General features: G+C 40.6%; 2 protein-coding genes across 3 annotated transcripts in view; both read right to left on the reverse strand.

The window, feature by feature from the left end:
- Nucleotides 1-567: 567 nt before the first annotated feature.
- Nucleotides 568-13,915, reverse strand: spata6 (spermatogenesis associated 6). 2 transcript variants are annotated; one of them, XM_084355659.1, is made up of 11 exons: nucleotides 13,780-13,915; nucleotides 12,705-12,842; nucleotides 11,624-11,672; nucleotides 11,454-11,495; nucleotides 11,206-11,330; nucleotides 9,488-9,568; nucleotides 5,883-6,314; nucleotides 4,525-4,627; nucleotides 4,278-4,318; nucleotides 3,924-4,084; nucleotides 568-1,553 (listed from the first exon to the last, which is right to left on the reverse strand). In XM_084355659.1, exons 1-11 carry the CDS (start codon nucleotides 13,867-13,869, stop codon nucleotides 1,439-1,441), a joined length of 1,377 nt encoding a protein of 458 aa, XP_084211785.1. In that variant the 5' UTR covers nucleotides 13,870-13,915; the 3' UTR covers nucleotides 568-1,438. The 2 variants fall into 2 exon arrangements, with proteins under 2 accessions (XP_084211785.1, XP_084211786.1); XM_084355660.1 differs by lacking the exon at nucleotides 5,883-6,314.
- A 1,451-nt stretch (nucleotides 13,916-15,366) lies between these two features.
- The window catches only part of agbl4 (AGBL carboxypeptidase 4), a 280,634-nt gene continuing 275,824 nt past the window's right edge, over nucleotides 15,367-20,176 (reverse strand). The window contains exons 12-13 of the mRNA XM_084355474.1: nucleotides 15,940-16,033; nucleotides 15,367-15,835 (exon numbers count right to left, since the gene is read on the reverse strand). Of these exons, the coding sequence (XP_084211600.1) occupies nucleotides 15,736-15,835; nucleotides 15,940-16,033 (194 nt within the window). The 3' untranslated portion in view covers nucleotides 15,367-15,735. The remainder of the gene's footprint in view (nucleotides 15,836-15,939; nucleotides 16,034-20,176) is intronic.

A 20,176-nucleotide genomic window follows, 5' to 3' on the forward strand; every position in this document is an offset into this window, starting at 1 on the left:
AGCTGACATTTAAAAAAAACTTATTTTGTTACTGCAGCTGGTTATTCTGATAAGAGGATCAGAAAGAAAAAATCATTAATGCCTGATTACTGCTGCTTATATTAACATTAAAAGGCAAACTCCACACAGTTTGAAGCCGATGCAGAATATTAAAACTATTACCTTCTGTAAAGAGCACACAAGTAGCTCGGGGAATTCATTCCCCAGATACTTTACTGGCTCTAATCAAGATTCAAAATGAAAAACACATTCACGACTGTCAGAAGTTAATGGATACACCTATGAAAACAAGTCATTTTCACTGAAACTTGTTGTCTTTTTAAGTGCACATCACGATCTGACTGACATTTTTCCTCTGGCTCTGAGTACAGATGGACACATGGGTAATAGAGTCAAAGACAGGATTTAGTTTTATCATTAATTAGATCCTGTCTGCACATTTACTTTACGTTTCCAAGTGCACCGAAGAAAAGCAGAAAGTGTGATCATTCACTGTTTCACCTATTCCCTCCTGTAAAATAGAATACATTTTCTATATTAAATATCAGTCAGAGTTAAATGAATGTATCTGTGTGTACAGCTGTGAAGAGAGTGCACAACACAGCTGCATTTTATTTTATTAGCTTTGATAAAAGATGTAATTCAGCTCCTGTGGTTGAAAGAAATCAGTGTTGAATATAAAGAGCAGATAACCTCTGATGAGGACATCCAAACACTTTGAACGTCAGAGACATTTTAGTGCAACACTCTGGATCTGAGTGACTGTCTTAATTTATGTTAAAGCTACATGTCTTTGTGTCGCCTGCTCTTTCATTCAGGATTACTTTTGTTCCTCTTCTCTCTTAAATCTCTTGTAGCTGCTGGCTCCCAACGGTGGCTCTTGGCTACCTTCTTGTCTCTCTTTGTGTTACGAGAGATGAGCCCTTAACAGCTGCAGCTTACATCCAACCATGTCTCCTTCCCATACACACACACGCGAAATGTTGCTTCTTTATACATGAGCCAATTTCACACAGCTTTAGAGAAATTAGACGACGTCTCTGTTTGGTTTCACCATCGAGGCGTTGGAGAAAAAAAAAAAAAAAACAGCCCAGCTGACGGGTGGGAGGAAAGCCATGCTGCTATGCTTTTGAACGTAACCCCTGCAAATTTCCTGCCTTTTTCAAAGAGTAACGACGCCAAACACGGCTCAGCAGGTGCTTGCGATGGGTTGAAATTTAAATGAACATCAAAGGGAGATAAGTGAAGATACATGTGTGTGAGATGGTTCGACTCACTGAATGATAAAATCCTGAGGTTAAGAAGGTATGCAAGTGTGTGTGTGTGTGTGTGTGTGTGTGCGCATCTACTCCTACACACACACGAGGAGACAATGACAGTAAATACTGTTTGTGTTGTGATCACAGTGGTTTGGTGACCTTGTGGGCAGATCAATAAGTTAAAGGTCAAAGGTCACTTGCTGGTCCCAAGTGGTTTTGTGTGTCTGCAGAATCCTCTGGACTCGGCTGTGGATCTGCTCCCAGTAGGATGGACTGGGCTGACTGGTCTGGAGTCTGATGAAAAAACACAAAGAAATGCCACGTTTACAACTTATAATCACATACGAATACTCTCATATACCTGCATCAAGTTGGGCTGATGTAAAGCTGCTTATTTGGAGGAAAAGATATTGTGATTGTATTATGATTGCATCTAACAAATATTTTCGTTATTGATTAATCCAGTGGTTCCCAGTCTGAGTATCAGGACCCCCACATCAAAAGCTAAGTATGATGAGTCGAAAGACAAAGTTATGCTTATTTTTTCTGGTGAATAAGTGGATGAAAGAGCTGCAAATGCAACTATTTAAATAAGCGCTTAATCGTTTCAGTCATTTTTCAAGCAAAAGTGTCAAACATTTCCTGGTTCCAGCTTCTTAAATGTGAGGATTTGCTGCCTTTCTTTGTCATTTAGACAGTAAATGAGTCTTTGGACAGTTGGTTGGACAAAAGAACCAATTTAAAGTCATCACTTTTGGCTCTGGGGAAATTATGATGAGCATGTATCACCAATTCTTGACATTTTATAGACTTAACGACTTATCGCGAAACTCAATAATGAAACTAATTGTTAGTTAGTTAGTTGGCAGTTCTATTAGATAATTCTATTTCTTCAAGACTATTAAAGTAAAGTAAAGTAAAGCAAATACACTAGTCATAAGAGGTAGCCAGTAGACATTGGTTTGTTTTAAGAACTCACAAGACAAAAAGCTTTAATCTTTAAAAGAAGTAAGAAAATAGTGAAAAATGCCTTGTTGAATGTACAATCAACACTCTTGGAAACAAAGATATTAAGTTACAATGATATAAAATACCGAAAAGCAGCAAATTCACATATTGGAGAAACTGGAGCTAGAGAACCTTTATAATTTATATATATAGGTATTGCTTTTGTCCACTAGTCTGTGCTGTGACATAACATAAGATGTAAGAGTGGTATGTGCACTGACTTGACACACACTTCAGGTCTACTGTGTTCAACAACAGACTTAAAAAATACTTTGAAATAAACAACATAGTTTCACCATCTTAACGTTCATTTTTGGCTCCTCTGCCTTCAACCTTTTGTGCAAAAAACAAAAAGTAATTTCACATTTGACAGAACCGGCTCTACATTTGAACTGGAGACATGAATTTGCTTCATCCGTACAAAATGAATGCATCTGCAAGTTAGTAGCCACCGGCAGCTCTGAAATAGAAGCTCGCCCTGACAGACAGACAGACAGAAGTGAACAGTAATAAATCTCATCCACGTCCATTTGTTGGGAGTGGAGGGTTGATGACTGACTGACTGGCTCGTGTCTTGGCGTGGCTTGCAGTGTGGGAATGGAAGCTTTTCATCTGTAATCAGATAAACTCGCTACCTGCTTCAAAAAAGTCATCAAGGACAAATCATCCAGAGACATGAATAGACTGAGACTTCGGGGCTTAGGGAGCAAACGTCGCCACTGGCATCTGTCATTTTCTTTATAGATCAAAGATTGCTGGTAAGACGTGCCCCTCTCCCTGTCGGAGGGAATCTACAAAGGCCCCCTCTAATCTCCCACCCTGCAACTCCTGTCGCGTTTTCAATTGAGAGAAAAGTATCATTCATTTCCTACAATTTACTTTGCAGTTTAAGATTGTCTATTGATTTTAATGTTTACTTATGGACTCAGCAGAACGAAGGGAAAGGAGAGTCCAAACTAACAAACAAATAAAACAGAACATCGGTCCCATCGGTGTGTTTAACTCACAGCTGCCATGATCGATGACAAGGTCTCTCTGAATGTATTAAAGCATGCATCGGGTCAAATGCATCAGACTCGAGCTGAAACACAAATCAATACCATTTTCCTCTTTGTTTTCCCTTCTCTCAGCCTCCTCTCTCAGTAATGAACAAACATGACAAGACATCAGCTTCTGTAATTTAAGAGGTGGAGGAGGATTCATCCTGCCTGTCGAGTGTGATCAAAATTAAAGACACACAAAAACACACACACAATGCAGCGGCAGTGTATGACTAACATCTCATGGGATTGTCACATATTTGTCGTATGCCGTGTAATCAGAAACTCATACAGGTGCCTCTTTTGCTTTTAAGATCTTCTGAACAAACACCAGTATTTACACAGATGGATCGGGATAAATTCCGGGCAAACACAACAAAAAAAAGAGGATTATGTTTTCTCATGCTTTGGCGTGAGTGTGAAGAAAATCAACTGCTTTCGTGGCCAGAAAAAACAAACTCAGGGCTCTGAGGTGACCCGGAGTGTTTCACCGCTGTGTGTCTGAAGATACATTTGAATTTACCACAACACAAAGTTAAAAACAAACATGCTAACATCATACAATCTTGTCATAACATACTATCAATGGCAGGGCTGCATTGTCCAGAGATTTTACCTTTCTCTGAGGGAGTGGTTGAGATTCAGAGGACTTCTGGAGTTTGACACGTTCAGGGTGGACTGAGCTAACGCAGCACCTCTCACAGGGCTTGTGGTCTGGGCTTCAAGTCTGGACTGTGTCTCTGGAGACGACGGGTCCCTCACAGAACTTGACTTGACCTGGAGGAGGTCACAGGGCAACAGTTTATAACCAGTGAATACACCTGGCAGGATGTTTTATCTTGTGGGGGGTGCCAAATCACAAACAATGTCAATTCCTACATAATGTTGCTTTATCTCCTTGCTACTGATGTGCTGTTGAATAAACACAATAGCTCTTTGTGTTTGCTGATTTAAAATGTTCTGGACTTACTTTTCCTGTTCTTGGTCTGTAACTCCCCAGGAGAGAAGAATCTACAATGACAAGTTAAAAGTTAAATTTAAAAAATTACCTCAGCTTTTGAATTACATAACATTTACAGTACTTCCTTTAAATAATAAACTGTTTATTATCCCGTAAAAATAAAAAGGTGTGAGTGAAACTTAAACCTAAATAGAGCAGTTAATTCTGCAGCAAGCATAGCATGGACATCCATTCGTTTTTGAGCACGAAGGTCTACCTGTGTGATCAGCTGTGAAGCTGACAGAGTGTCGAAGCATGCTACCACTCTGTGGGGAGGAAGAGGGAGTTCCCGTCCCAGAGACATTACTGCAACTAGAGACCTGACAGGAAACAACAGAAAAATATTTTGCAGTCAAAACTTAACAAATGTAGTTTGAAGTATTTCATCTACATAGTGAGACACATGCGACGTGAAGTTGTTTTGGCAAATATTTTCTTCATGGCTAATAAATTAATCAAACGATCTGCCAACTTCAAATAACAAATGTTTAGTCTGCAGAAAACATTTCTGATGAATGTTTTCACTCATTTCTGTAATTTGTGCAGAACAAAGGAAAAGCTGGCAAAAAAGACTCTTACAGCACTTCTTTCATCTATTTCACCAACAAGATTGCAATAAGGCATAAAAAACCCAAAACAAGATGTTTTATTTTTAAAATGTATTCTGTCTCAAAAAACATAGGTTGTGTTTTTTGTATGAATGTGCTTCACTCTGCACAAACAAACAGGGAGCTGAGGCTCTGAAACATGTACTGATAATGCATTCACCATGGGGCTAAGCTACTTCATTAGGTATCTATTTGTTAATTGCAGCTTGACTCTAAATTACTGGGGTTAATTGTCGACAGAAGATTCCCCCAGGAAAACCAGAGTGGGAAAAACATGCTCCGCTCTTTAATAAACGGCTGTTGTATTCTAGTAAATTCCATTCATGTGTGTGACAAAAACAAACAACTCTGTACCTAATCATTCCTTTTAATAACAGCATGCTAGTGGATTTTGATATTCATACCTCAGGATTAGATTTGATGTAAATGAAGAAGCAGGAATACAACAGGGAGCAGAGCAGAGCAGAGCGAGGGAGGGGCACAGAACTACAGGCTGTGTTGTTCTTGTCCATCAACAGTATATTCCCCAAGGCTGTGTGATCAGAGAATCACTCCCTTTTATATGCAAATTCCTCAGAGCAGTGATACAGCCATAATTAAAGTGTTAATAAACAACTGTGTACAGACCTAGATCCACGACGTGTGCTATTAAAGCACACTCAGTGAGGATAATAGGCCATATTACATGCGCACACAGTGAAACATTTTCGTGACGTCAAAATCCATTAACGGCTCAGGTAAAAAGATTAACACTGCTCTCTTATTATGCCCTCCACTTAATCTGCCCACTAGATTATGTTAAATTTTAGGAAGCTCCCACTGAGGTTTGAACTACATCAATTCAGGATCCCATTAATTTTATAACCCCTGTCCACTGAACATGTGTATTATTGGCATTAAACAAACCATCAGATCACGTTTTTGTCAACTGCCTTCAGTTTAGAGGGATATATCTGGTGTTACCAACCAAGAAGGGCGGCTGGCTCTCAGTCTCCTTCCTGAAGTGGTGAGGCCCCAGCTGGAGATGGCTGAGCCTCTGCCGGGCGTCCTCTGAGAGCTGGCACATCTTGCGGTGGGTGTAAGGGGACAAGGCTCGTGTCCTTGAGGAAACTGTGGGTTGCTGGTAGCCAGAGTCTACAGAAACTCTGACAGAGGTGTGTTTTCTCTCCTTCTTGTGTTTCTGGGGACTGCGGCGAGATTTGTATAAAGTAGGGGAGTGTGTGGATGTAGAGGACGGAGTAGAATTAGTTACTCTTGCCTCAACATCCAGCTTTTCGTTCCCACCTTTTGAAGAGGAGACACAGTTTGTATAATCTATTTTAGAAAAATGCCTGCTGGATGGCGATGACTTTTTCGCTGATGTGGTTAAAGTCGGCCTCACTGGAAAAAGACAGGAAGTCTGGGGGTGCAGGGACAGAATGTGAGAGAGAGAGAGAGAGAGAGAGAGAGAGAGAGAGAGAGTGAGGGAGAGAGTGAAGGAGAGAGAGAGAGAAATTAAAATGTTGATATGTTGTTCCAACATGTCAAGCTACCCTCACAGGTCTCAATTTTGAGGTGACGCATAGCATTTGTCTCAGCAGTTTAGATTTCTCTGCAGACCACCATATTGTTCCTTTCCACAAGCGTCAGCCATTTTAGCCATTAAGGCAGCTGCTCTCACTCTCGACACAGACTTGCTCTCCCTCTCGACACAGACTTGCTCTCCCTGGACATAAACCATTAAACCATTAGCTAAATCATTCAGCTTAAGTGTTACAACAACAACGGCTCTTGCAGTCAGCACTGCCATGGAGACAACCTCTGCAGAATTACTTCAATAACTCTAATGGCCACTAACATCATTCTCCAATGCAATATCCCACTTCCTGCGGGTAATGCCAACCGGGGATAAATACGTTAAGATAAAATGTTAATTGCATTTGATGGCCATCTCCAGTCTAATATGATAAAGAGGCATTACCTGGCTGTAAAACAAAGATAATCTAAATGCTAATAAGGGAAATCACACAACATGAGAACTATTTTTAAGAGAAACTAAATGATGAATAAATCTTCATCGAGGTTGCCATTTGAGATTGGTCTGATTTAATGCAATTGAAAGAAGTGCTCTCCCACCCACACATCTACCACCATCTCTGACTTCTTTCAGCTCTTCTATCTGTTCTTTGCTGAACGGCCACTGAGAGTCAGTCATTGACTGAGTGGTGAGAGCTTGTCTGACCTGATTAGCTGCTGTGTCCACTGTTGATATTGTGTGGTAAAGACACTGTTAAACAAAGCCTGGGATGTGTTGTAGATGAATAACAAGACTAAGTGCATAAGGCTGCAGGACTGCTCACTCAAGCATGCTCACCAGATCCATGATGCTAACATGCTCACAATAACAATGCTAATATTCCGATGCTAAGCATGATCTATTAAGTATTTTAGGATGATAACATTTGCCACACCTGATGCTGATGGGATCTCATTGTTCAACAGGTATTTTGTCATAAACCAAAGAATCGAACCAAATACAACAAAGATGCAAAGGAGCAAGATGAAATCCTCATAACTACAATTCATCCTGAGGTGGACATGAATGCCTGCAACAAATTTCATGGCAATTTATCTAATAGTTGTTTACGTTAAACAAAACCACAAATGTCAACCTAATGGCGGTGCTACAGGACAAGTCAAAAGGACCATCAGAGTCATTAAGACACATGATCTCGGCATTATAAATGTCTGTACCAGATATTGTACAATCCATTAAAATAAGATGGGAAAGTTGAAAAATGTGACCTGCTGTTGGCGCTAAAGGAAAAGTCAGGGGATCAACAAAGTCATTAGGATTCATCCTCTGGTGACCCTGAATGTCGGTACAAAATTTATGGCAGTCTATCCAACAATTGTTACATTTTTCAGTCAAGACCAAAGTGGTGGGCTGACAGGTTGACAGATGGACTGATCAACTAGCGCTGCTACCCCTAGAGCCATGCTGCTAGCATGACTTAAAATGACTTCTAGATTAAAACCTGTATTGAAATGAGAATGGCAACAATTACTACAAGATGTGAACATCAGGAAATCTTCAGAGAATGAGTGAGACACTGCTAACATCTGAGTGTATATTCATCACTACAGTTTGAGAGGTTTTGCTTGAAGTTGCTATCACTCTAAATCTCTATTAAAACAGGACACGGTTTGTCAGCTGGGAGGGCTGGCAGTCAGGGAAATGCCTATGCCGAGGAGCCATTAGGACAGAGAAAATGGAGAAATTCTACTGTCTGACAGCCACAGCGGTGCTCTGATCCAGACATCCCCCTGAGGGGCCAGGAGAACACTCTGACAATCTGCTTCGCTGTCAATGACATCCCATTTAAACAAATAGCTTGGCTTAGGTTACTGCACCTGGGAAATGCATGGTGGTGTTTTTTTGGCACAACATGCCAACCACTGTGTGATGGATCATATGTTACAAACAGGACTGCTTGTGAAAGATTTTTATTGTTGCTGTTTTTTCTTTATCTGACAGTCTTTTCCAGTCTTGAATTGGAGCATTATTCTACACTGCTGAGATTAGCTTTGCACACATCTCACACACACGTATGCAGATTCACACAAGACCATGAACGAATAGATTAAACTTAAGTAGGGCTGCACCCAACTGATATCTGAACAGTCATAAACAAAGAAAAAAGAAAATCTGAGAAGCTGGAAGCAGAAATTGTTGCTTCAAGAGGGAAAAACAATTATTAATTATTTGTCAAAATAGTATTTGTTTTTTCCATTGAATAACATTGATTAATCAGCATATTGTTTCAGCTCTATACTGAAAACTGCAACAATGGATGGGAACTTTTCATAAATCAAAGCGTACGAGGAAAGTACGAAAGAGATGACGATGAAGGGGAAGAGGAAGACAAAGACAAAGGAAAGAGTCAGATGCTTCTAAAAGTAAAATGTGATTTTACGCAGCTGAGCACAGTTACACTTTAAAATCCACAAGGACACAGTGGCAGAGATACAGCTGACCCTCATCTTGGAAAGTTAATGTAAAAAAAATGACTGACTGGTTCTGTGACAAAAATAGTGTAAACTCCCAGTTAGTCGGAGATGTGAAAGAAGCCTCGCTATCAGCATCACAGATCTGCCTCCTCGTAATTACATTCACAAGGAGAGAACAGATACCCTTGAAACACTGCCAGTATGGATAGATAGATGGATGCAGTAGCCATGGCAACGATAGAAGGTGGGTATGTATGGGAGAAACAGGCAAATCTGATGGCGACCAACACCACTCATTAGAGCTTTAGATGAACTGTTCACTGTTAGCTTTGGTTAACGTGTGTTCGGATATTTTGAACACTGATAAACACACTGTTTACTTGACTTATGAGTGGCCCTTGATGGATTTAAACAGCTTAACAGACAACAAAATGTACATAATTGGCAGGCTCTTTCTGAAGTGTTTTACAGATCAAGAAGAGCAGAAAATCTAAAGCAGACCAAGTGTGAAGAAAAGCTAGATGTACAGTGTGTGTGTGGGCATGCACAGACCTATGAGATGTAACAGAAGGAGACACTTACAGGTGAGGCAGGCCAGCTGTCCCTCACATCACTCTCTTGTGTGACTGATGTCGTGCTGAACTCCACTTTGGGGGAGATTCCCTAGAGGGTGAGGGACAATAGGAGCAAACACAACACCTTTAACAGGGAGATGAGGACAAAAGGACGGATAACAGCACTGCTTGGAACACCAATTTACAAGCACAAATCTTCAATCTACGCCTGGCTTGAGAAAAACAAATTGCAGAAAAGAAAGAGGCTCCAGTGATGTTTAAATAATATGGCATTTGGAGAGAGACATCTAAATTGCTATGTAGGCCTCAAACACAAAAACTTAAAAGCAACGGTGAGGGGAATGGTGTTTAAAGACATTTCAATATGCCAGTTAGTGCCTCGGAGGACACGGGGAGGATAGAAAAGCAACCCACAGCCCAGAAGAGATGAAGGAATGAAAGGAGGAGGTGGTGGGGGGAGAAAGTGATGATATAAAGAAGAGGAAGAGGAGAAAAAAGAGAGGAATGAAGTTTTTCTGTCTGTGAAGCAAAGGCTGTCAACAGCTCTATAAGGAAAAATGCTATCTTTTCTAAAGAAATTACTTCACTTTTTCAAAGACAAGACAGTGCTTTTGAATCAGTTATCTCAGTAGTGTACCTGCCTGTCATGTGCACAGACACATCCGCCACAGAGATTAGGAGGATACTCATTTATAGAAAGCAACAATCTTCTCCTGTCTATGAGTGACACGTGTAATACTGGTGCCAATCCAGATGGATCACATGGCGAGCACAATGTGAGGTCGCTTTGACATGTGAACGATAAACTCATCAAGTGACAGCTCTTCTTTAATGAATTTAACAGCGTGCAGTGGCCCAGATACCTTTGCAAGCATGAAATACATGCGGTACACCTGGACTCACATTTATTATTCACATTTTGGAATTAAAGGTGTGATTGTTCAGCGTACTCTGTGCTGTAGCTATCTTTGGCTGTAGTGAGTTGATGCAGTCAGCAAGTAGCTCAGTTATCCGTGTAGCTAAGTGGCCTTGTTAGCTGAGGGGAGTCTGCCTGGATCACGACTTTGGATGCTGGGGGCGTCACCGCAGACAACGGGGCTCTGCTCAACTGGGCTCCCAGTGAACATAGTTGGACACCAGACTGGGACTGAATATAGTCTCTAAGACCGACAGATGCTGGCCTGAAGACAGAGAATACAGTAAGGGGGTGATTTACAGAATCGGGCATCAGCAGTGGGCATAAATGGTGTGCAGAGGTGGAATATTTTCACAAATCAATCTCTGAATTGATGATTTATTTTTACCAAACCAGAGGTGACTTGAATTTTATTTATTTTGTTTAGTATGGAGAGTTTTAATGAAGTGTATTTTACAATGAGTTAACAAGGTTGAATTAGACAAACTCTGGTTGTATTTTCTGTTCAGTAAGGAAGATAGGTGTAAAAATGTCTCCTTTCTTGACATTTTGTTAGTTCATCTTGTTTCCTATTGGGCTAAGTAGCAAACATGTGAACTCGAAATGTTAGTTCATTTTTCTAAATGTTTTAACCTACAATTCTGGCCATATCTTACATATTGCCCCTTTGCCCCTATCCTTTGGCTATTCCTTCTTGGAGCATACACCTGAGTTGAAGTAAGTCACTTGATAGTTTAATCAATACAGGCACAGGTGTTGGAAAGAGAATAAAGAAATAAATAAAAGGAATAGATGGAAAAACATCTTACAGGAAACAAGGATGATCTCTTCATCAGTATCTCTCTCTCTGCAGCTCCTTCTCTGGAGCTCAGTCTGGGACCAGGGTACAGGAAATCTCTGCTGTTTTCCTCCATTGTGGCGAGAACCTCACCCTCTAAAAACCAAACGGGGGGTAAACAGGTACACACAATCCAAGTTAGAGATCCTGTTTTTGCAGTGTAATGATTAGATACAGTGGGGACTTAACATGCCCATATGGCATCATCAGAAAGCATACCTGGAGGCACCAACTGAATCAGCTCAAAAGATGTTGTGTCAGCTAAGAGGAAGGAAAGCACAAATAGACTGTGAGCTAATGATCAGTATCACAGCTAATAGCCTATAAGCTTGCATAGCAGAGGATTCAGGACTAAAAGATGAGGAAGCAAATCCCAGACGGCCGTTTACCTTCGAGGAGGTCAGCTACATCAGCAGGGTCAACAACGCCAGGGAAAGTCTGGTTAAACAGACAGAGTACAGACACGGCAAATCAATACTTACAACAAGATGAGACAGACAGCCTGGTATCTAACTCTGCCACCCTCTCCAGGGAAACGAAGGCCCCTTTCATCAGAAGTCAGGGCAGCAGTTTTCAAATTGGAGGGTTTGCTAATTTAAAATCCTCAAACTTCAAAAATAAGCCAGTAACAGCCTGCAGTGTATACTGTATGAAAGCAGAGATTTCATACAGATTCAAACAGAAACAAATACAGAGAAATAAACTGCAAGAATGGACATTTCTTGAACTAGTGTCTTTTGTAGATAAAAGTACAATAGATAGGTAATGGTAGGAGACTACATGTGGTCTGGGATATGACATGAAGACTTGTGATATACATTAGAGGTAAGAATCACAGAGGAACTCACATTATAATACGATTCACTTTGTTACCTACAATAACAATAGTGTCACAATATTGATTCTGCGATAATCAATACATTGCAAAAGAACATCTAACGATGACACCTGCCTAAGTGAAAAAATGGAACTAGCTCTACAAAGGTTAAGTGCAGCAATTATGTATAATCAATGTGGTGTAAGTTTCACAAAATTTGACATTAACTGAGATGAAACAATGTATAAAAAGTGAATAGAGTCTTAGCTTAATGCCTCTTCATCACAAACACTCACAAACTTGGCCATGTCCATGTGTGCCATCATTACAATATAAAATGGCCATAAACTGGCAAAAGGCTGAACTGCCAGGAACCAAAACAGTTCTTGACTTAAAATGTTTAAAGGAAGGATAAAACTATGGTTCATTAAATTCTCTCCAATAAGTTTACAGAAGTTTACATCACATCGCTGGTCTATCAATAATCATATCGCAAGAGGAAGGTGATACGATATATTGCTGTATAGATCACTTCTCCCAACATCTCTCTCAGTACATCTAAAAAAATTAACCAGAGAGAAGGTAATTCTACATCTTCTGCCTAAGTAATGGAGGCAGCACTTGTTCCTGTAATGCAGAGTTATTATTCTCACCTTGACAAATACCATTTTGTGGTGGAAGAGTAAAGGGAACACAGGTGGCAAACAGGGGGTCTTCCTGTACTGGCCCATGATACAGACACTGAGGTAGATATCATTCTTCTTCGACAGGAGCACTCCTGGACATGTGACCTGCACACAAACAGTGTCTTTAGGTGACTACAGTGACAGTCCAGGCTTTGTGCTGCTTTAATGTGTTTCCTTCAAACACAGATTTCTTTCGATCTTATGACAGCTTTACAGGTGTGCAATCCTCTGAAGAAGTTTCCATATCAGTAGGACCTTTTTAGTGCTACCAAACAGGACAACAATGTTCATGATTTGAAAAGGACTTTGAAAAACTAATTAAGTTGAATTACTTTGATATATCAAGTGGAAATGAGACCAAATCGGCTTTCAACTGATCCACAGATACTGCGCTTTAAAGGAAACCTATCGTTTATAAATCAGTGAGCTCAAAGTGTCTGTAATTTAACTGTGCTTTACAGACATTTAAGCCTTTGGTATAAATATTTATAGCAGCGTTAAGATGCATGCTCAGGGGCATCTCTTTTAAAGGGTAACTCTGCCAATTTTAAACATTAAAGTGTGTTCACAGGTTTTGGGGAGTCCTACTGTTTATGTGAAAAAAATAGGTAATAATAAAATATATAAAACAGTATAAAGCCTTTTGGTGGCTCCAGAGGCTGTAATCTTATAAATTGCCACATATGTTATGTCTTCTTCATTATCTCTCTGACGTTTTATAAAAACTTAAGTGGAACAAACTTGTAAATTAAGTTAGCTATAGCGTTGGTTCATAAGAGTTAGGTAATAAGTATTCTCGATAATATTCATAATGGTAAGGACTTCGGACAAATATCACTCAAGCCCATTTATCAAGATAACCTACCTTAGCTTACTGAAAGCAGTTAGTTAACTGTTAGCGTTAAGCTAGCTGGGGAACGTTGGGGGATGTCTGTAAAGGGAAGAGGATGTGAGCTTGTAAGCTAGCTGACGTTAACTAAGCTACAGTAACAGGTCGTTATCAGAGTATTGTAGCTAAGGAGTAGCATTGCGACGCACTTACTCTGTGAACGTCCAAGTATACGGTACATTTCAGAGACTTCTGGTGCACTTTGGAGGAGGAGAGCTGCTTCTTCTTCTTCTGGGAAGCCATTCATCCAACTTTTGAACTCCGTTGTCATAGCTGCCAGACAGCAACAGCCACAGAGCGGATGTAGAGTCACGTGACCAAGAAGTGGCCAATCACAAAGCTCCCCCTGACACAGATAGTTGAGCTCTCAAGATACACATGACACTGCTTTATTTGTCTTCATGAGGCATTTGTGTTAATGTGCCATGAAATCTGCAGTTACAACTGCATAAAGTTACATGAATAAAAAAAAGATGTATGTAATAGGAGTAGAATATCGGCCCTGGCCAATTATCAGGGCCGATATTCAACATTTATAGGTATAAGTTAAAAGATTGCCAATAAAATAAACTATTTTTAAAAATGTGCTACTGTGGCTCTGATGCATCATCGTCTCTCACAACAATATCTTATTAGTATGTCACAAATAATAGCCTATAAAGACTGAATAATCTGAATCTACACAGTAAGCAGTCACTAAATGTATCACATAAATGTAGAACCTTCAAATTGTAAAGTTCTTGAGTAAATTGTACTTTTTTCTTTTACTGCAAATGAGTATCGATCCCAAATATCAGCTTTCAGTCTCCTTGATTTCTAATAATTGGTATCAGTATCACCCATGAAAAAGCCACATTGGTCGACCCCCAGTATGTAAATAATGCAAGAATACAGTTGAAGAGACCATAAAGATGTTTGTCTCATGTACATGAAAGCAATCATTTATATTCTCAGCGTTTCTACTGGGAAGCAAAGGGTACAAAATTATGATGAAAGGATTAAGAGTTTAATGAGAAATTATAATACCAACAGAGATAATAACACCTTCAAAAAAAGTCATTAAATATGTCAGGAACAGACATAAACTAGGAAACGTATTCATGCATCCGAGAACCACAGTCATCAGCTGATCCAGTTCAGGCTGTGTCAGAGGGCCTATCATACATCACTTGTGAGACTCCTTATAAAACAGTCAGCTAGCCCTTACTTGTGCAACCTCAATATATCTGAGACATTTAATCACATGATATGGAGCTGCCCAGAGGTTTATGATTTTTGGAGGAAAGTGGCATTAACTCTGTCTGACATAATTGGCAAGCCTGTACCCGTAGAACCACTTCCTGTTGCACGGTATTGAGTGAGAAACAATCCAAGTTATGGCTCACTGGCTTAACAGCCACCAAAAAACGTATAGTGCAGTACTGTCTACCATCACACAAAATGTACACCAAACAATGGTTGCAATACTTTCAAGATGTGGTCATGTAAGAACGTTCCGTACCTGGGTAAACAAAGCCAAGGCCACCATGTTGTAAACTGTAGTGACAGACTTGCTTAGGACAGAGAACATACATTTTTATTAGCAATATAAATCAAAACTGAGATGGAGGAGAGAAGGGGAGGTTTAGGGCGCCATGGCTGAGTGGGGAAGTCAGGGAAGAGAAGAGGTAGAAAAGGGGTGAAAATGTATGTGTATTGCAATGTGAAAAACAACAATTGTTCACAAAAAATAAGTCGGTAAAAGGGGAAGCATGCATTTATTTACATTGGCATAAACAAACAAACAAACAAAACAAAAGGAGCTGCTCGATGAAGGCCTCAGATGGAATTCATGTGCATAACCACCTGTTTGTCGTCCCTTGGCATTCAATAGTTCACATTTTATAGTGACACACATTTTTATTGTTTAGAGTCAAGTAACCCAAGAGGAAACTTGTTCTGACTTCAGTCCTGCAGGTACCAGTCATCCCACTGTTACAAATCTGTGAAAATAAGTCTTTATAGCCAGGGAGATGTGGAGCTTCTAAAGGCAATGAAGTGTGAAGGATCCTCCTGCTACGGTGCTCCGCGTTTTATACATGCTCAGTCTGCGTCCTTCTGTCTGTCTGTCTAGTGCCCGACACCCTGGCTCTTCTCCCTCTCTCTGTCTGATGTGTCTCTGCTGTTTCCCTTTCCGTTACCGTTGCCTGTGTGGAACTTCATCTCTGAACTGGAGATAAAAACATGAGATGGTATGATATAGTTCAGGAAAGTCATATTGTGATAATTCATTTAATGACACATTCATTTATTCATAATGCACAAGTGCTTTACCATTGAAGGTGAGCTGGTATATTGTCCTTGATGAGGTTGTTGAGTTTGTAGTAATCCAGGAAGGTTCGAGCCACATTCCTGCCCAGCTTCATGTCTGAGGACCAGAGTTAAAGCTAACTGTCTTTGGATGAGTCTCAGGTAACACTGCTCAAAACATTTACTATATCAGCCATTCCCAAACTCCATAGTAGTCCCTTTGCATTGTGGAGTGAAACTTAAAGCTACTGCACAGAGACTCTGCAGTCTCTCCATTTTAGCATCTTTTAGCATCTCTAAAAGAGAGTGAATATTGGACTTACATTAATGAGATTGAAACACGACTCCTAATTAATGTTGCTCTGTGTTTGCTGGATGTGTACTGAGGCAACTGTTGCTAACATGTATGATATCAACTATATTTGTAATAGTATGTCAGTGTTGTGTTTATAGCTTGCTGTGTTATCCCCAAAAAGTCCTTAATAAAGCGAAAAAAAGGATGTTTTCAACGATCTAGCAAAAATCTGTGAAGATGTATATTTGCATGACACATTAAAATCACTGAATCTCTACTTAAATATGTTTAACATAAAGAAATATTTAAAAAAGAAAAGCCTTAAAAAAATCCCATCTATGTTGACCCTGCACACACCCAGTGAGGTACAGTGAATAATAGGGACTATAGCGACTGGATAAATGAGCAGTGTAAATCCTCAAGGTACAACACACTGCATTCTGAATTAAGTGAGGCTAAATCAACTGCATTTCACTCACGTCAGCCGAATGTATGATGCTGGTATGAATCACACAAGAGCAATTACTTATAAGCTGTGGCCTTATTTAAATTCAGAGGTGAGCGCACACATCATCATCCTGCCCAATCGTCCCTCACTACATTAGGGACAATATCAATAACCTCACTGCTTTTATAAAACAGCTGAGCATCTATGAGTGCTGTTGCTAAGCCTGTGATCATTAGGCCAGCGGAGCAAGAAATGATGACAATCAGGCTCAGATAATGAAGACGTAGAGAACCGCAGAATGTCAGTAATGTTTCCAATCAACCAGAGTGAGGATATTGTAAATACGGATACATAAGAACAATGTCGCTAACACGAGTACATTTCATCGAGTCACTGAGGTGAGTGGACTCAAAAAAACCCATCAATATCAGCTGCCAATCTATCTATCCACCCTTTAAGACACACAGCCATCATCTTATATCTATACAACATGCACATATATACTGTTCAGATAGATCCCAACACAAATCAAACAAAAAGATAAAGGTTTTTCCCATCTTGAGGCTTTGATGTTTATGCTTTATGTTGATGCTACCTCCATTCTTCACCAGGCTGGAGCATGATGGAGCAACACAGAGACATAATCTGTCACTTTCTCCTGTCATTACCTTGTTGATACTCGGATAGGGCCTGTCATCCGCCGGACTATCTATTTGTCACAACTGTGTGATTGAAACAACTGGCATACAGAAAAATATAAAAGATGGCGATTCTGTCATTTTTGTTTTTATTTTCCAATTTCTCGCAATGATCACAAAGTGACCCGCGCTACATAAATCCTGCTTGCTACAAATGTGAAAAGCTATTGTCCAAAAGCTGTTAACTTGTATCCATCCATCCTCGGTTTGAGCTGGCTGTCTGGGCGTACACTTCAAGCTTTGTAGTTTGTCATACTTCAGGCAACACACACAAACACACACACACACACAAACACATATACACGCACACACACACACACACACACACACCTGGGTATACCTGGTAAGTTAGCCCTTTAACTATGCAAGCAAGCCCCTCTGTAGTGAGTCTGTCACCTTGGCCTTTGAGGGTGTGTTACTGCGTATGTTCGGGAGTCTGCACAGGACTTCATTCTTCACTCGGCAGGCTGATGGCAACGCTCTCCACACGACGCCAGAGTCTGTGTTTACACCCCATCTGGCTGTTTGTCTGTGAGTCCTGCATCAGGCCAGACTTGCTGTGAGTGTGTGTGTGTGTGTGTGTGTGTGTGTGTGTGTCTCATTACAGCTAGCTGATGATACTGATTAGGTCAAGATAAAACTACAGATGAACAAACTAAGGTTACGTCCTTCTAAATCTAGCTTTTATGCTAATTCTACTGCATAATAGTTCGAAACAAGACTAAGAGTCTGCACTCATGCTAGCAGCACATCTGTTCTTTGAGCTAAATGCTAACATTAACGTGCCATCTAACAGGATTTCGTGAGACTATGGTGGGTGGACCTCGCACTAGGGGTCCGGGGCATGATCCCCTAGATGAAAACTTTGCGCATTTTTAAAAGTTAAATGTATCAATCTCGTGCACTTTGAGGTCCACTATCTCATAAATAGCATGACCATAAATGAGAAATTGTGGAGAATATAATATTTAGAAAGTAATCGAATATAACCCACTGTAACTCAATATAAATCTATTGCTTTTAATCTTGTAGCCTATTAGTCCTGACTGAGAGTTAAAGATGCTTTGCTGAAGCGAGATCTTCAGCACTGTTATGACAACTGAAAAACATTTTTGGGTCAATATGAGACTATGGTGCAGCAATTTAGACTATGGTGGGCCGCCAGCGTCTCATTAACGATAGTCAAGAGCATTACAATGCTAACGTTTTGCTAATTAGCAATCAACGCAAAGTTCGTCAGCTTTGGCTAATCTTAACTATGTAACAATTTGTAGAAATGTACATCTATATGTCACTTTTTTATTTGCAAGAGCGTAATTTAAAGTGCAATTCGTCTTGTTTCTTAAACTTTTTACATCATGTACCACCTCAAAAAGTATTAGGCTCTCCAAGGTCCACCATTATGGCCGGCGTAAGCTAACATAAGCAGGTTCTGTGTATGCTTAGGTAGCCACTAGCACTTGTGCTCCGTTCACTGTCGTCACCTTCAGTTTCAACAGGGCTGCTCCAAATATTCTCCTACGACAAACTTCTCTTTGGATAGTTCAGTGTAAGAGTAAGTGAAAACCTCGACCTGTTGGTGTCTGTACATGGCTAAACACAACACATATGATCTGAATGTAGGTAACTATTAATCTACAACTTGTCGTGAAAACTGATATTCACTCACATGGACACACTCTCTGTATACTGTATATATAGACACTCTCCTTGTATCCTTGAGATCTTCATTCTGACATCAGGAAAGTTTTTGGTGTTTTCCTCCACTCTCTTTCATCAGCAGAGCTCTGTGCCAGTCCTGAGCTCTTTGGCCAGGCACGCTCAGTGACAAAAATATCTCCCGGACCCCACCGTGCGCAGATGGCCTCTCAGCTTGGCTTGTCACGACTCACCGTCTATTACAGGAGGTCTGGTGATGGACGGTCAGCTTCTGAAGGAGAACTTCATCCATGGGGCGAATGGTCGGAGACACAGAGGATGCCCTGACTGCTGCCTGGCCTGTTGCCGGGGGAAACCGTAGGGTCTGGAACGAGGCTGCTGCTGCAGCAGGAAGTGATGTGAGTGAGAGCCAGGAAACAGTCAGTGGGCTGTAGCCTGAATGACAGAGGTGGGTGGAAGTGGAAATATTCAGAAAACCTTCAGCTGCTTTGATCCACATCTAGGCAGCCTCTTCTGAATGATCACACTTAGGCTAATACTGACAATATTATTGATAATGATCATCATCTACTTTACTGCAAAACATTATCATTATCATTGTATAATCATTATCCAGCTCCAGAGAGGTCAAAGAGGCGTACGCCTTTGAGGATGCAGCCAGTCAGCATCTCGCCTGCCTGTCACTGAGGTGTGTGAGGTGTATTCTCTAACATTTCAGTACACTTAACGGTCTTGTCTAATCAATAGCAGGTCATTGTCATGGCTCAAGGGCACGCAGGCTTAAGTGCTGATGAGATACAGGACACACCAGACAAAGGGGTTGGGGACGTCATTACTTGTTTACTGCAGCTGTTTACTGTCAGCACGACATTTAGCGGTTTTCACTGTCATGTCCCTCGTGCCTGGTCCTAGCAGACAGACAGACAAGGTGACGATCAGACAACAAGGCCCCCAGTGGTAAAATGGACAAGACACGCGGAGAATGCTGTCCAGATCAGATGGGAGTTAACAAGGAGACAAGCAAGGGGACATTCAAGCCATCAATATGGGCCACTGACAGGTCCTGTCACTACGCTGACACACCGAGAGCTAATTATCAATGCTAATTAAGAGGCTAGTCAACAACAGCAATACAGAAAGGGACATTTTTGTCCCCAGTAG

The sequence above is a fragment of the Pagrus pagrus genome (assembly GCF_965226575.1).
Source record: "Pagrus pagrus genome assembly, chromosome: 6".
NCBI lineage: Eukaryota > Metazoa > Chordata > Actinopteri > Spariformes > Sparidae > Pagrus > Pagrus pagrus.

Bases quoted from the DNA above. Each gene is read 5' to 3' on its own strand.
- spata6 (XM_084355659.1), bottom strand. From the start codon at position 13,869: ATGGCTTCCCAGAAGAAGAAGAAGCAGCTCTCCTCCTCCAAAGTGCAC. The intron at 12,843-13,779 runs GTAAGTGCGTCG...GTTTGTGTGCAG, and splicing joins TATACTTGGACGTTCACAGA to GTCACATGTCCAGGAGTGCT. The intron at 11,331-11,453 runs GTATGCTTTCTG...TTTGGTTTTTAG, and splicing joins GATTCAGTTGGTGCCTCCAG to AGGGTGAGGTTCTCGCCACA.